The 15,858-nt window shown below is 46.2% G+C and overlaps 1 protein-coding gene across 1 annotated transcript; it reads right to left on the bottom strand.

The window, feature by feature from the left end:
• Positions 1-6,109: 6,109 nt before the first annotated feature.
• Positions 6,110-14,467, bottom strand: LOC306928820 (uncharacterized protein). The gene is made up of 14 exons (XM_079509091.1): positions 14,271-14,467; positions 13,326-13,463; positions 13,032-13,130; positions 12,853-12,924; positions 12,641-12,760; positions 12,395-12,463; positions 12,196-12,243; positions 12,012-12,083; positions 7,386-11,788; positions 7,048-7,208; positions 6,729-6,889; positions 6,493-6,561; positions 6,294-6,341; positions 6,110-6,181 (listed from the first exon to the last, which is right to left on the bottom strand). Exons 2-10 carry the CDS (start codon positions 13,447-13,449, stop codon positions 7,197-7,199), a joined length of 5,019 nt encoding a protein of 1,672 aa, XP_079365217.1. The 5' UTR covers positions 13,450-13,463; positions 14,271-14,467; the 3' UTR covers positions 6,110-6,181; positions 6,294-6,341; positions 6,493-6,561; positions 6,729-6,889; positions 7,048-7,196.
• Positions 14,468-15,858: the final 1,391 nt, after the last annotated feature.

The raw sequence follows: 15,858 nt of genomic DNA, 5'->3' as shown, positions 1-15,858 counted from the left end.
GGGAAAATGTTCTTAATTACACACGGGTGGCCTTTAAAACACTGAACCATCACAAACCATTGGGGTGATTCATTAATCAGAAACCACCAATCGGAAAACAACAATTAAGAAGAACAAATTTGTTCTTCTTAATTGGTGGTTTCCAATTGGTCAGCAGTGCAATAAATACCCCACTTTCACGCCACCACGCTGACCGATTAACATTATCCAAGAAAATGGCATACATGCAGGCAGGAAATCGCGGAGGAAAAGTTCTGATAAATGAGGGGTTCAGGTACCAACTCAATAAAAAAACACCTGGGGGAAAGATGCACTGGCGTTGCTGGAGGCAAACGTGCGCTGTTTTCATGACCACTGCCGCTTTCGACCTCGATGAGGCCAACGTGCGCATCCAGGTCCTTAACGCCGCACCCCACAACCACCCCGAGGACACACCTTTGATTTCGGCGGGTGCCATTAGGCAGCAGATGGTACAAGCCATCCAGGCTGACCCGTCGAGGCCCATTAAAAGGGTGTACGACGAGGTGGTCAGGGATGCAGATTCGGACGCGGAGGTGCCCGAATTTGTGAGTGTGAGGTCGAGGCTGCAGAGACAACGGGCGTCTCTTCTCCCCCCAGTCCCCGATAGCGTGGATGACGTTCTAGTGGAGGGTGAGTGGGCACGCACGTGGCGTGGGAGAGAGTTTCTCTCCCACCAAGATAATGGCTGGGGCGTTCTGGTCTTTGGCACCTCCCGGAATTTTGAAAAACTCGGGAGGTGCCAGGACGTCTACATTGACGGGACATTTAAATCCTCCCCCCATCCATACCTCCAGTTCATGACAGTGCATGGCAAATACATGGGCAGGGTGGTTCCCCTGGTGATGTGCCTGGTCACTGGGAAAACGGTGGGCCAGTACAGGGAAATTCTGAGCCATGTCAAACAGCGGGTACTGCTTGCCACTGGGCACCAGTGGACACCCCAGCGGGTCATCACTGACTTTGAGAGCTCCCTCCTCCTGGCCATCGAGACGGAGATGCCCAACAGCCAGAGTTCGGGATGTTATTTCCACTTCACGCAAAGCTTGTGGAGGAAAGTCCAGGCGGAGAGCCTTGCAGGTAACTATATCTTTCTTGCGCACAAAAACATGTTAAATGTAAAAGTTTGTTCAGAGCCCTCAAAATATTTGTATTTCAGTTTCACCTCCAATATTGTGGGAAAAGTAAAATATGGGGCAGTTAACCAAACAATGGGCACTTTGCCTTAAATTACCTTTCCGTATAGTAATGGGCAGATATGGAGCGTGTCAGATTGAAGGCATAACCCTCTGTCTGGCAAAACATTATAATCAATCAATCAATCAATCAATCAGCTATTATTATATTGTCTTTGTATTTATTTTTTGTCAGGGTTCTTGCGTTACATCCTGTAGAGCATGCATGGGGTCCAAACTATGGACCTGACTATTAAGATGTCACTTGATTGAGTATACGCTGTTCTATAATAATAATAATAATAATATTATTATATTATTATTATTATTATTATTATTATTATTATTATATATTATATTTATTATTAGTAATAATAATATTATTATTTATCCATCCATCCATCCATCCATCCATCCATCCATCCATCCATCCATTAATTCATTAATTCAGTCATTCATTCATTCATTCAGGGCATTACCGGAGACATCCCCGTCTGCGCGCATGCATCCAGAAGTTCATGGCGATCGGCTTCCTGCCCTTAGCTTTGGTTCACAATAATTTCAACATGCTGGCAGACGCTAGACCTACAAGACGTCTGGCAAGGCGCTTCGAAGGCCTATCGAACTTCATCCGCTACTTGAGGCGCAACTATATCACTGATGGATGCCAGTTCCCACCCCTGATGTGGAATGTCTTTGAAAGGAACTCCGACAACAGGACCAACAACTTCGTTGAATGTAAGACATTATTACACTCTGAATGTTGTTAATTTTGTGCTATTTCACTTAAAGAAAATGTTGGGTCATTTTTTATGCCTAGGCTACTCAGGAGTTTAACACCCAATACAGTTTTTATTTTATTTTATTTTTTTAATGTATCTTATTTATTTTATCTATCCACATTAGAAGTGGCAGTGGGAGAAATATCCTCTTAATATAATTATTAATTTACAATAACTATATGATTTGTATACCTTATAATAGGTATAGGCCTACAAATAACTGGAAACAAACACAACGAAAATGGTTACCATAATTATGTTTTTTATTCGATGGTTTAGCCTTTCATAAAAGGTGGAACCAGAAGCTGGATCGGCGGCATCCATCACTTTGGATCTTCCTCAGGCAGCTAAAAGACGAACAGCGTCTGATGGAGGTCACCACCAGAGCTGCTGAGCGAGGTGCCGCCCGACCACCCCAGAAGAAAAAATGGAGAGACCTGGAGAAGAGGATTCGTCACCTCAAGCGGGACTACAACAGGGGCGACCGCGATCTGGACGAATACTGGGATGCTGTGCGGCATTCGGTGCACGATTTTATGTGATCATTTTTTGACTGTCCATACATGGACACAGTGGCAGGACTTGTGTGGCAAGTTTTTGATTTTGTTTTTACACTAGAATGTTCTTATTTTGAACAGTGTATTATAGGCTAAGTATAGCCTACAATTTTGCGTTTGCACTTTACTAGTATTGATATTTACTAGTATTGATATTTTTACCTTTCCCTTTTCCCACTTTATTTTAAAATAAAAAAGTGAAAATGTAAAAAAGATTCAGTCTCACTGCCATTATACAACTGTTAGCCTATCAATCAAAACACTTCCAATACAGTAGGAGTCTTTTCTCAGGTCACTTTATACAAAAACAGAACAAACTTGATTTCATAAAATGTAAAAAGGGGTCTTAGAATTAGATGTGTGACACATTTTTGTTTTGCTTGGAAACTATAGGGTGATGTGACAAAGACAAAGAGAGAGACATTTAATTATAAACTATAGCCTATATAATAAACTAAACAATATAGGCTAAGTAAATGCTATTGTTTCGGCATTGTCAAGGATATAGGCTATATGTATTTGTTTTTCTTGACATGTTCCACTTGGGTCTATCTCCCGGACTCCCAGCTCCGCCAAACAATTATAAAGTTTAAGTATCGTTTCGTTCCCATGGTTGTCATATAGGGTGGACATGGTAGGTATATAGCCTATACTGTAAGCATACTGTTGTAGCCTACCGTAAATGGTATTGTGCGTTAGGCCTACGTTCGTTTTTTCATATAGCCCCCTGCGCGGATGCTTAGGTATAGGCTAATTGCCGCTTTTTTCTTCTTCACCGAACGGGACACAAAAGGAACCATGCAATGATGATCCATACATACCATAATTACATCCATCAATATCAATTATATTAACGCGCGCGCACACACACACACACACACACACACACACACACACACACATACACATACACACACACACACACACACACACACACACACACCACCGTCAGTCCGCAACTGCGTTCCAACAAGCTGAACTATAAAGCTAAATTATATAATTTTATTATGACATCCAGTTAGCCTACATGCTTTGAGCCAAGGGGCCACCGCAGGCTAGAGAGCAGCTATGTGAATAATGTTTTAACGTGCACTGTTGAAAGTGTACGGCTTTGCTGTATATGTGTGAGAGAGAGAGAGAGAGAGAGAGAGCGAGCGAGAGAGAGAGAGAAAGAGAGAGAGGCAGGGGGAGAGAGAGAGAAAGAGAGAGGTGCATACGTTTGCTGGAGCTACTTGCTGGCTACTATATGTTTAGGACTCTCAATCAAAATCAGAATTATTTTAATGATCATCTAGGTCTAGGCCTACTCGAAACTGAATGTTGCCCGAGAGTTACAGTAGTGCACGGACAGTGATGCGTGATGAGGAACAGCGGCCACACGGAACGGGGTGTCGTCGGAACACCGACCCCTCGGAACAATGGACCGTCGGAACACCGGCCCGTCGGAAAAATGGACCGTCGGAACACCGGCCCGTCGGAAAAATGGACCGTCGGAACACCGGCCCGTCGGAATATTGATGCGGACCCCTTAGGCATAGCACACTGTATTCCACTGTCTTTCTTTTAAGTCTTACACGGTTGTCTCCACAGACACAGCTTAGGTGCCGCATGGAAGGCTGCTCAAAGGTCTACAAGCACAAGAAGTCTCGCAATACACATGAGCTCAAATACCACAAACTCCAGCTACAACCAGATGTACCGACCTCCCCAACCACCCCTACAATGGACCACAAAACAGAACATTCAGTGGCAAGATTAAGCTTTGTTTTTTTTTTGATGAATCTACGCGATGCTGTGAAAGAAGGAGACGGAAAGAGGCTATTGAAGCTGTACACAGTTGCCCTTATGTACTATAAAGCATATGGTCACACTCAGTATGCCTACAGCACCTTCCTGCTATCGGTGCAACTGAATGCCACTCTTTCACCCAAGTTGGTCCACAGCATCACATATAACCGTTTTTGGAGCAGCAGGGGGGGGAAAGGAAATAACATCAGCCTGGACTTGCACCTGGAACACTTGAACAATTTCCTCAAGTCTTTCTTGAAGGGCCTTGGAGCAAACCTGACCGAGCAATCTGCCAGCAGAATTAGTAGGTCCATCAGTGTCCTCAAGCACTTGTTAGATGCCACAGACGCTGAGTTGGGAGTGGCCAAGCAAAGTGGCAGGCATCACACACCTGACCAGACAAACGACATCCGAGCACTGGTCCAGGTTGCCCTTGAGGGAGAGCTCTTTGCAAGTCATCCCGGCAGAGAATTCAGTGCCTTCCCTCGTTTTGACAGGAACCTCCTGTCCAAATTCAATTACAGCGAATATCGTTTGTGGATGAAGGCTAGGCTAAGAGAATGGAGAGTAGTTCAAATGTGAAACTTCCCTGAGTATTTTGTCTCCCATTTCTCATGTGCAATTGTACAGGGACATATTTTGGCTTAACAAAGCTCTGAATGTAGGGTAACCATTTGTCCTTTCCATTTCTTTTATATGTTTGTGTGTCTGTATGTATAAATACTAGAATTTCGCGGGCCTTCGGCCCGCTCATCCTAGCTCCCTGCGCGTCGCAAATCGGAGGAAGGAAATTGTGAGAGCAAAGGTAGACAAAGTCACAACATTTCAAAATGTAGTTCTCAGTGTATTTTTAATGGAGTCTGAGTGTTTTTTTAGGAAAGAATGTTAATGTTAACAGTGAATGTGTAGTAAAAGAAGCTGCAGTGCCATGAGGTTGCCCAGATTTGGCCAGTAGAGCCTGCAGAATGGGATCATCATCATCATCTTCAGTGATGTAGTTCAATCAGAAATGGGATTTGTGAGAATGCAACAGCCTATACATTGCAGAGGCTGCAGAATTGGGGAAACAGAGAAGGTAGGGATAAAGTATACATTGAGACATCTCCACCAGGTATGTTGTGAATGGAATGACAATGCTATGTCTATGTTTGATTATCAGTTATGTAGACTAATCAACAATGAGACTTGTAAGAATGCAACAGCCTTACGTTGATGGGGATGGTTTGGGGAAGACGCAGTTGTCGTGGAAAGGCCAACTTAGCAAAGGAACAATTGTATTTGGCAGCTGATCCAGAGGAGGGCGTGGAGGAGTGGGGTGATGTGGAAGGGGTGTTTGTGTTTCTGGTTCCAGAGATTGTCATGGTTGAGCCTGCAGAAAAGGAGACACAGATAAGGGATGAATCAACCACACAATGTGACATGTCCACCACAGATCATGTGAAAGGTAGTGATATTTCTGGAAAGTGTTAATCAATGTTACTTCCTTTTGTGTGGCTGCAAGTTTGCACAGCAGCAGTTTGTTGTTGAGGGTTCTGAGGAAAAACAGTTTGGTGCCATTGCAGAGTCCGTCTTTGGGGCTGATGTTGCGCAGTAGCATCAAGGGCATTCCTGGCTTGAGGGTGATGAGGTGCCTGGGAAATTCATTGGGGCAGAGGGTGTTGAGGTATTCCACGTTGAACCGCATTCTGTCTTGGTAGTTCTCCAGGGTGTATGTGTAGTGGGACAATGTGATAGTTGTATTAGAGTTATTGAGGTGAAAGTGTAGATGTGAGTGTAGTGCGTTGGTTACCTGTGGTTTCTGCTGTGGCCATTGGCTGTGTTGTAGCCATCATGTGCTGCTGTTTGTCCAGGTTATGCTGAGCTGAGAAATTAAGATGGGAGTGTATGTGACTATATATTCAGTACATGTAGGTATAACATACACACATATGCGTAATGCATTGAGGCAGAGGGCAACATATCTGAGGCCTTACCTCTGGTCCGTCTCACTCTGTCACGTGTTTGCTCCCGCCTGCGCTGACCTGGGTATGGATGTCAGTAGTGTGTGTAGACACAGAGGTACAAAATGTTATCGACATGTTATGCAGAGATATGTAGATAGATGTCTCTATACAGTGTGTCAGGATGCTCGGTACCAAGCAGTAAGGTGATCTGAATAACAGAAGTCAGTACCTCTGGCCTCAGCCACGTCCAATGAAGGTGTGTTGGCCATTTGTGGAGGAGTGCTGCCCTGGTGTTGAGCTGTGAAGTGATGTGTAGAGAGTTATGTAGAGCACAGGGTGTGAGTGTAGTGTACACAATTAATGTAGGTTATGTGATGAAGATACTGCAGTATCTGTGGAGAAAGAAACAGCAGTGTATTGCATTGTGCAATGTGCTGTGCAAAGTGTAGTTTTGAGCAAGTGTACCTGGTACATGTTGTGCTGCAGCTGCTGGAACCAAGCGTTGTGTTGGGGCTGTTGGCGTGTGAGTGGCATGGGAGGGTCCATGTAGTAGTTCAGCTGCTTGATGCATGCATTTGCGTGTAGCTGTTGGCGATGGATGTTTTGCAGACTATACATTGCAGAGGCTGCAGAATTGGGGAAACAGAGAAGGTAGGGAGAAAGTATACATTGAGACATCTCCACCAGGTATGTTGTGAATGGAATGACAATGCTATGTTTATGTTTGATTATCAGTTATGTAGACTAATCAACAATGAGACTTGTAAGAATGCAACAGCCTTACGTTGATGGGGATGGTTTGGGGAAGACGCAGTTGTCGTGGAAAGGCCAACTTAGCAAAGGAACAATTGTATTTGGCAGCTGATCCAGAGGAGGGCGTGGAGGAGTGGGGTGATGTGGAAGGGGTGTTTGTGTTTCTGGTTCCAGAGATTGTCATGGTTGAGCCTGCAGAAAAGGAGACACAGATAAGGGATGAATCAACCACACAATGTGACATGTCCACCACAGATCATGTGAAAGGTAGTGATATTTCTGGAAAGTGTTAATCAGTGTTAGCAGCAGTTATGTATTATTCAGAAATGACATATGTAGAAATTACATGTAGCAATGCAACAGCCTTACCTCAATGGGGATTGTAGGGCCAGGAAGAACAGCGCGAAGCAAGTCTCGAAAAACCACATTGGCAGTATGATGTTCCGGCTGTCCTTCTTTCTGCTTTATGGCATAGGTGAGAGCTTCTGGGTTACCTGTCCTTGAGCTGGCAACATAAAGCTGTCCGTGACTGAAGACAGGGGACGAAAGCCAGACCCCCACTCTTGTAAGTGTCTGGCCTTGGGATTTATTGATGGTGGTGGCAAAAGCGGTGCGGACTGGAAACTGTCGTCTGGCCCACTCAAAGTAGGAATGTCTAGGATCAGGAATGAACTTGATTCGAGGGATCAGGACTTCCTTTTGTGTGGCTGCAAGTTTGCACAGCAGCAGTTTGTTGTTGAGGGTTCTCAGGAAAAACAGTTTGGTGCCATTGCAGAGTCCGTCTTTGGGGCTGATGTTGCGCAGTAGCATCAAGGGCATTCCTGGCTTGAGGGTGATGAGGTGCCTGGGAAATCCATTGGGGCAGAGGGTGTTGAGGTATTCCACGTTAAACCGCATTCTGTCTTGGTAGTTCTCCAGGGTGTCAGCACTGCTCAGGTTGGTTGACAGACCTGGTACCCAGGTCTCCATTAGGTCGTTGATGGCGTCCACGTCCTTGTTGGTAGGGGCAAGTACTGATCGGCCATCCAGCCAGCCGGTAGTAGTGAAGTTGTTGGACATATCTGGAAATATAGTTTGGCAAAACATCTTCATGGAGCACTCCTCCGCTGTGTGGTCATTGTCTGTGTTGCTTTGAATGTGGAAATACCTGTCATCTGGGATGAAGATGAAGTCGTTTGCATCGTTGGCTGTACCATCACCAATGCGGAGTGTCCATTGGTCAAAGGCCTTCAGGTCTTGGTTTTCACTGGCCCTGACTCGCATGTTCTCTGTGAGGCTGGAGACTTGGAAGTGTTGCCAGAGGCCTGAGTTATTGAGGCAGCTGTTGACAATTTGGGCAGGATTAGCCCCTTGAACCACTGGAAGACACTGGCGGAAGTCGCCGGCCAAGATGATGATTTTCCCACCAAATGGACAGTCTGGCTTGTTCATCAGGTCTTTCAGAGTGTAGTCAAGTCCCTCTAGCAAGAAGCGGTGCAGCATGGTTGCCTCATCAATGAGCAGGAGGCGTGCCCGTCGCACCAGCTTGGCTAGGCTGCTTTGAGCTGTGATGTGGAAGGGTGTGTGTTCTGTTGGGTGGAGAGGTGCTTTCATCCGCGAATGGAATGTTCTGCCTAGGTGTAGGAGTTGTGCAGCAATGCCAGTAGTTGCCATGGCAAGGGCAATACAGCCACCAGGTTCCAGACTGCGCACAGCGTCCAGTAGTGCATTGAGTAGGAAGGTCTTACCACAACCGCCACGTGCTGATATGAAGAGTTGTAAGTTGGCCTGTTGCTGGACTGCCGTCATGACAGTGTCGTAAATCTGTTGTTGTGCAGCAGTGAATTGTGGAATTGTTGCCTGTACATTGGCTTTCAGCTGGGCCACATCATAGTCCAGCTCCTCACGGATAAGAGGCTCTTCGATGTTGACCAGCCCATGGACAGTGGCCTTTTCCTCATCTGTCATTTTTTCCAGGAGGAAGTCTTGGAGGTCATGTTCATGTGACTGGAGGCGGACTTGCAGATCCAGTCTCACCATGGTTTTGAGTTGCTGGTCAGTGAAGGTCGTTGCACTCTGCTGTGCTCTCCGCTTGAAGTCATCTGTCCAGTCTGGCCAGAAGTCGTTAAACAGGCTTGCAGGGTTCGCTGGTTGGCAGAAGATGAGGATGATGACGAATAGGGCACGAATCTGGGGGCAGAGGTGAGTGGCAGCAGCCTCAGTAAGGACAGTGGACCACTCTTGGTCATCATCCAACAGGCCAAGCTCCCTGCACACTGCCTGGTAGGTGTCAAGGCGGCTGCCATTGACTGAGTAGAGGTCCTCAAAACTTGTTTTCCCTTTGGAGTGGTCATTGTGGAGGAGCAGTCTCAGGTAGAACACATCTCCAGCTAGGGGGCTGATGGTGTGGACACGGCCAACGGAGAAAGCGTTGTTTTTTCTGAGTTGCCACTTGTTGTTTGTGTAGGTGTATTTGTGAGGCATGTCAACATAGCGCTGCATGGTCATAGGGTTGTAATCTGGACCTTTGGCTGTCTTCTGTTGAGCATTCAGTTTGAAGAAAGCAGTCAACTCTGTCTGTCTGCCCTGCTCCACCACATTCTCCTCATCACCCTCGGCGAAAACGACGTATTGCTCGTGTTCCAGATGCAAGCGGAGGACTTGAACAGGAGGCTTGTTGGCGGATATGGGGAATGCGAAGAGTTTCCAGCAGGCCTCACTTGAGCCAACAGAACGCATGTCTTCATAGTCCCTAATCTCATCACGGGCAGCCTGGGCGCCCTCAACTTCAACACAAACCATTGCACGGTCCGGCCCCTTGGTCACATATTTGTAGAGATATTTGGCCGCAAGTGCAGAGATGCATACTTCTACGTTGATGTGGCAGTTGTATCGGAGGCTGAGGTAGGGGTTGTAGGGCACTACCCAACTGTTGTTGATGTGGTTCCCATTTTTTTGTGCAGTTCGGCCACCATTATCTGGAGAGCGACGGCGGTAGATAGGATAACTTGTTTCGTCACCAACTGTTGTTCTGGGCTGGAAGGGTTTGGGGAAGTTCTTCTTGCAGGCTTTGCAGTTGGAGCCGGCTTTCTTCTCCATGCAGGGATTGTTGGGATGCTCTTGTCCACAGGGACCGTGGATCATGTTAGCAAGTACAATGTCCCACAGTGGCTGGCGCCTTGCTTTTTCTTGGGCAGAGATCCCATTTTCATGCGGGTCAGGGGGAAGTTCTGCACAGACAATTTGGTCCACTTGGGCTGGTGTCTTGGGTTTGTCCTGCTCTGCTAGAATGAGGAGGATGTGCGAGTGAGGCAAGCCGCGTTTTTGAAATTCTATGACCCAGAGGTGGGCAATGGCTAGGCCAAAGATGTGTCTTTTGATGAGGTCATCCATGATCTGATCTTTCTTTAGTTTGAATACCCGGGCCACCAGGTCAGGTCGGTCTTGGGGTGTCTGGCCAGGGGTGAGGGCAGCTACGATCTCTGGCCAGTGAGGATTGCAGGTGACCGTGATGAAAAGGTCTGGCTTTCGCATGTGGCGGACTATGGCCATAGCGTCCTGGAACTTGCTGTGGTACCAGCGTGGACTGCCATGGAAAGAGCTAGCAAGGATGACTCTACCCACAGCATGTTCCTGCTCATTGTGGTGGACAGAGTGAGATGGAGCACTCCGTTCCCGTCTACGCACAGCCACAACCTGTTGTAGTTGTTTGAAGCTGTCAGCCCGTAATGTCTTCTGGTTATGGCGCTGCCAAGTCAGCCTCTGGTTCTCGCATGTTATCCAGGCATTGAGGATCCATTCTTGGAACAGTCTGCCTGCCTGGAAAAGGTAGTCGCTCGCAGTGTGACGACTGTTCATGTGATAGGCAAAGAACTCACGGGCTGTGAGCCTTTTTTCATCACCCACATGCTTGAGAGCACAGTGCCAGCCAGATGTCCCTTCAATGAAGAGGAGGGTGAAGTGGAGGGGCATGGCTTTGGGATGGCAGTCAGATATGATTTTCAGACCTCCACCACGTAAGTGGATGACCAGATCATGTGCCTGTTCGTTGGTGACAATGCAAAGTTCTTGGAGATTGGAGGGGGCATTGTAAACACCGGAATGTCCTCCCTGTGGCCTGGCTGCAGCACTTATGACAATAGTGCCTCGCTGTAGTTGTTCTTCTGGGGTTTCAAGGATTTGCTTGAAATCTTGGACAAATATATTGTGCAGGTGAATAACTTGCTGCACAGTGTGCAGCAGCTGCGCCATTGTGTCCTTGTCAGCAGTGGATGTTCTGGCGGGGAGTGTCATGTTTGCAAATCTGGTGGTGTTTTCCAGACTTGGGTCGAGGACATAAAGTTGGGCAAACACAGCAACAGCACCAGGTTCTGGTTGGAGTGGCCCGATGCGCTGGATTACCTTTCCTTGGAAAATGACAGTGGGAGTGAAGCGTGTGAATGTTTTCTCTTTGACCGCAATACTGGAGAGGCAGACAGCGTTGTTGATGACACGGCTGTGTTTCCGAAACAGTTTTGCCTGAGGGGTATCGTCAAACCACAGATCATTGATGGCCTGTGGGGGCCTAGGGAAGGCTGGTAGGCAAACCTTTCCATTCAAGCAGCAGATACTGGAGGTCTCGTTTTTTAATGTGAATGCGTGACAGTGGTCACACACACAGTTGAGCTGGCCAATACTCTGTGGTGTGTCGGAGAGTTGGTTGATAGTTAGTTGGCCGCTGAGAATCTGCGCAGTGCAAGTTGCAATTTTGGCAGCAACTTGTGATTGTCGTCTTGCTGGCTGATGGGAACTGCCTGTGAAGGTAAATGGAAAGTATGGTGTGAAGTTAATTTCATGAGAGTCATGCAATAAGTAGATTGTGGTCAGTATGTGAATGTGATGTTTTTGTTGAGGCAGGCAATGGAAATGTGTGGAGGCATTAAATTGAACTGTGTGTATGTGTAGTGGGACAATGTGATAGTTGTATTAAGAGTTATTGAGGTGAAAGTGTAGATGTGAGTGTAGTGCGTTGGTTACCTGTGGTTTCTGCTGTGGCCATTGGCTGTGTTGTAGCCATCATGTGCTGCTGTTTGTCCAGGTTATGCTGAGCTGAGAAATTAAGATGGGAGTGTATGTGACTATATATTCAGTACATGTAGGTATAACATACACACATATGCGTAATGCATTGAGGCAGAGGGCAACATATCTGAGGCCTTACCTCTGGTCCGTCTCATTCTGTCACGTGTTTGCTCCCGCCTGCGCTGAACTGGGTATGGATGTCAGTAGTGTGTGTAGACACAGAGGTACAAAATGTTATCGACATGTTATGCAGAGATATGTAGATAGATGTCTCTATACAGTGTGTCAGGATGCTCGGTACCAAGCAGTAAGGTTATCTGAATAACAGAAGTCAGTACCTCTGGCCTCAGCCACGTCCAATGAAGGTGTGTTGGCCATTTGTGGAGGAGTGCTGCCCTGGTGTTGAGCTGTGAAGTGATGTGTAGAGAGATAGTATGAGTTAAGTAGAGCACAGGGTGTGAGTGTAGTGTACACAATTAATGTAGGTTATGTGATGAAGATACTGTAGTATCTGTGGAGAAAGAAACAGCAGTGTATTGCATTGTGCAATGTGCTGTGCAAAGTGTAGTTTTGAGCAAGTTTACCTGGTACATGTTGTGCTGCAGCTGCTGGAACCAAGCGTTGTGTTGGGGCTGTTGGCGTGTGAGTGGCGTGGGAGGGTCCATGTAGTAGTTCAGCTGCTTGATGCATGCATTTGCGTGTAGCTGTTGGCGATGGATGTTTTGCACAGTATGTGAGTGTAGTGGACACAATGCAGTAGGGGTAAATTTGAGTGCAACATATGTGAATGCATTACCTCTGGTGTCATGCAGGTGCAAAGTAGGGGTGTGGAGCAGTCGTGGTGTAGTCGCGTCATCAAGGCGTTCTGCTGTGAAGTGAGACAATCATCATCAAGTTGTGCTGCTATGACATGGTGCTGTGTGATGGGTCCCTGCCGCCACACAGTAAATAGAAAGGTGTCAGTGTACTGGGTACCTGTGGGCTGGGTGTCTTCCAATGAGCGGGTGTGTGTGTGGCCACGTAGAGTGTCGCGAGCAGGGTTGTGGTGGAAGTTTGGATCCTCATTGCGTTGTTCTGTGGAGTGTGATTGGACAGCATGCATGAGTTAGTGTAAACTGGTCACGTGTGGGAAACTGGTTACGTGTGGTACGATGTTAGTAAATGGTGGTACACACACAGTGAAGGAGTACGTGTGTGCACAGTGTGCACAGACGCACACATGTATTGTGCAGTGCAAGTGTTTGTGGAAGGTTGTTAGAGCACATGTACCTTGTGCGGATGGTGCTGTACCTTGTGCGGATGGTGCGTGGTGTTGTCTGGCAGCTGTGTGCAAGCGTTTTTGGGTGGCTTTTGCCGTTCGGTATCCAAGGGATGATGTGCGTTTCTTCGGCATGGCTTTGTATGTAGCTGAAGTGGTTGAAAGAAGTGTTTTATGCATTGACGACAAATTATGAAATTATAGTTATGGTATGAGGCAAATAATGGCGTTTTTGGCAACAGTGGAATTGTTAGCAGCCCTCATTTTCAGCATTGACAACATGAAGACAGAATTGGGTGGCAATAGCTGTTGTACATGAGACATGGCGGCGTGTTATTATGCTTGTAATGATGCTAGTGTTATTATTAATATTGTTATTGTCATGCTATTTGTAAGAGCATAATTGGCAACAGCCCAATTGTTAGCAGCCTGTATTGTTAGCAGGCGTTATTTTCAGCATTGCCAACATAAATGGAGAATTGTGTGGCAATAGCTGTTGTACATGAGACATGGCATTATCAGCTGTGATGCATCAACAGAATCATAACAGCCACGTAACGACGTCGCTCTTTGTTTGTTTTTTTAACGTCGTATAAAAGCATATAAGTATGCGGACGTCGCTGATGTTTATAACAAACCAAACCGTTTGAAATTCGGTTGTAAATTGAGCAAGTTATGGTCATTTAAGAGTACATCATAGACACAATGTTATGTGGGCCGAGGTAAGATGGGCGCCACGTAACGACGTCGCTCTCCATTGTTTAACAGCGCGGGTGAGCTATGTAGAGTTGATATATATCTATATCTATGGTTATGATGCTATTAATAATAGCATTAGCAGCTGTTTATGTAGTTGTTATGCTATTAATAATAGCATTAGCAGCTGTGTTTCAGTATTGACACACGTAGCAAGCACACAATACACACACGCGCACGCACCCTTAAGTTGTAGTTACCTGTAATGGTGGAAAGAGGCGTAGTGGTCGTGTCCAAGTGAGTAGTGAAAGTGCTGTGAAGAAGGGTGTCGTGGTCGAGGGGGACAGCGATACGCTATTCAATGCAATGCGAGAGTCCGTCGCGCGCGCAATTGTCGTCTTTTCATGAATGAAGCTGTGTATGTAATCGCGCCGATCTCCAGCCAAGTTAGAATCAGTGTGAGTGAGGGTGTGTGTGTGTGCGCTCGCGGTATGTGTGTGTGTGTTGCGTGTAACTTGTGGTGGTCCAACCGGATGTGAAATCCGTAACAAAAGAGGGAATGTAGTGTTGCCAGGTCCTTTGCCAGTTCCGCGTATTGTAAGCGAGTGGTAGTGTGTGTAAGTAGCGTGTTGAATGGCATTGTTGTGTGCTTGTTTTCATAGACGTGGCAACAAATTAGTAAGAGTAGGCAATGGGGAAAAGGATGCAGTGTTGCCAGGTCCGCGAGTTGTAAGCGTGTTGTAGTGTGTGTGAGGAGCGTGTTGTTTTCTGGGCTTGTTTGCATAGAGCTGGCAACAGTGGCTGGCAACAGTGGCCCGTGTGTGAGTGCGGGGGTGTCGGTGCTTGTGGCGTGTTTGTGTTTATTGTTGATATTGATATTGTGTGCGAGTCTGGACGGGAGGCGGCTGTAGTGGCAGTGCAATGACAATGTTTAGGCGGGTGTTGTTGATTGTGGTCGTGCGGCGCGACATGAGGAGATAGGGAACGAACGACGCGGAGGGTAAGTCTGTGACGTGTTAGTGTGTTTAGTGGGTTGTTGCAGTGTGTGGTTGCAGTGTGTGTTGCAGTGTGTGAGTGACGTAGTAGCTGGTGCCTTTTGTTCCTGTCCTGGGCACACCTTCTCAAATGTATAATAGATAGTTATAAATGTTGCTTTTTCATTGTTTAATTTGTAAAATAAAATGCTTGGAACACCACCTTTGCATTTCTTAAATAGCACTGTGTTAATACAGCATAAGGTCTCAAAGGACAGGCAGTCATCAGACTTCCACAAAACAATTTATTGTGAGAGAGAGCATAAGTTGATTCATACATGACATGATATAGTCCTACAGGATATAGTGTTTTTGGGTCACACATCTGGGAAGCTTCAAAGGATTAGACAGACAATGGCTTTCTCCACAGGGTACCGCATGGGAATCTCTTGAGGTGTTGACTTCCCTTAAAAGTGTTACCAAAATAATTATTCTACATTCTCTACTTGTACTGTAAATTAACCCCTGAGCTGCATGAGACCTGCTTGATTGGATCAACCCAACAAAATGTTTCCTGTGACTAAAGACAAATTTAACCTGGAAAGTGGTCCATCTTAACATTCTAATGTCTTTGATTGTTACGTCATGTTGATAAATATTTAACTGTCCAGAAGAGAGAAGCACTTCATGGATGGCTGATGTTTGATGTCAATCTCACCTAGCTCTCCCGGATTTAATCCACACCATGCAATAAGGGAACGCCATCTTAAAATAGTTATATATTTAGATCAATGAGCAAGGAAATTGATAAGAAGCTCCTGGATTCTGTTTGTCTAGCACAGTGGTTTTAAAAAAATAATATCCAGGTCCATTA

The sequence above is a fragment of the Electrona antarctica genome, assembly GCF_951216825.1.
Source record: "Electrona antarctica genome assembly, chromosome: 8".
Classification (NCBI taxonomy): Eukaryota; Metazoa; Chordata; class Actinopteri; order Myctophiformes; family Myctophidae; genus Electrona; species Electrona antarctica.
The sequence above is the reverse complement of the archived record's forward strand: the minus strand, read 5'-3'. Positions and strand labels throughout refer to the sequence as shown.

Excerpts from the sequence above, each read along its gene's own strand:
- LOC306928820 (XM_079509091.1), bottom strand. The coding sequence starts at position 13,449 with ATGCCGAAGAAACGCACATCATCCCTTGGATACCGAACGGCAAAAGCC. Across the intron at positions 13,131-13,325 it reads TACAGCACCATCCGCACAAG|AACAACGCAATGAGGATCCA; the intron begins GTACATGTGCTC and ends CACACTCCACAG. Across the intron at positions 12,464-12,640 it reads TGCAGCACAACATGTACCAG|CTCAACACCAGGGCAGCACT; the intron begins GTAAACTTGCTC and ends ATCACTTCACAG.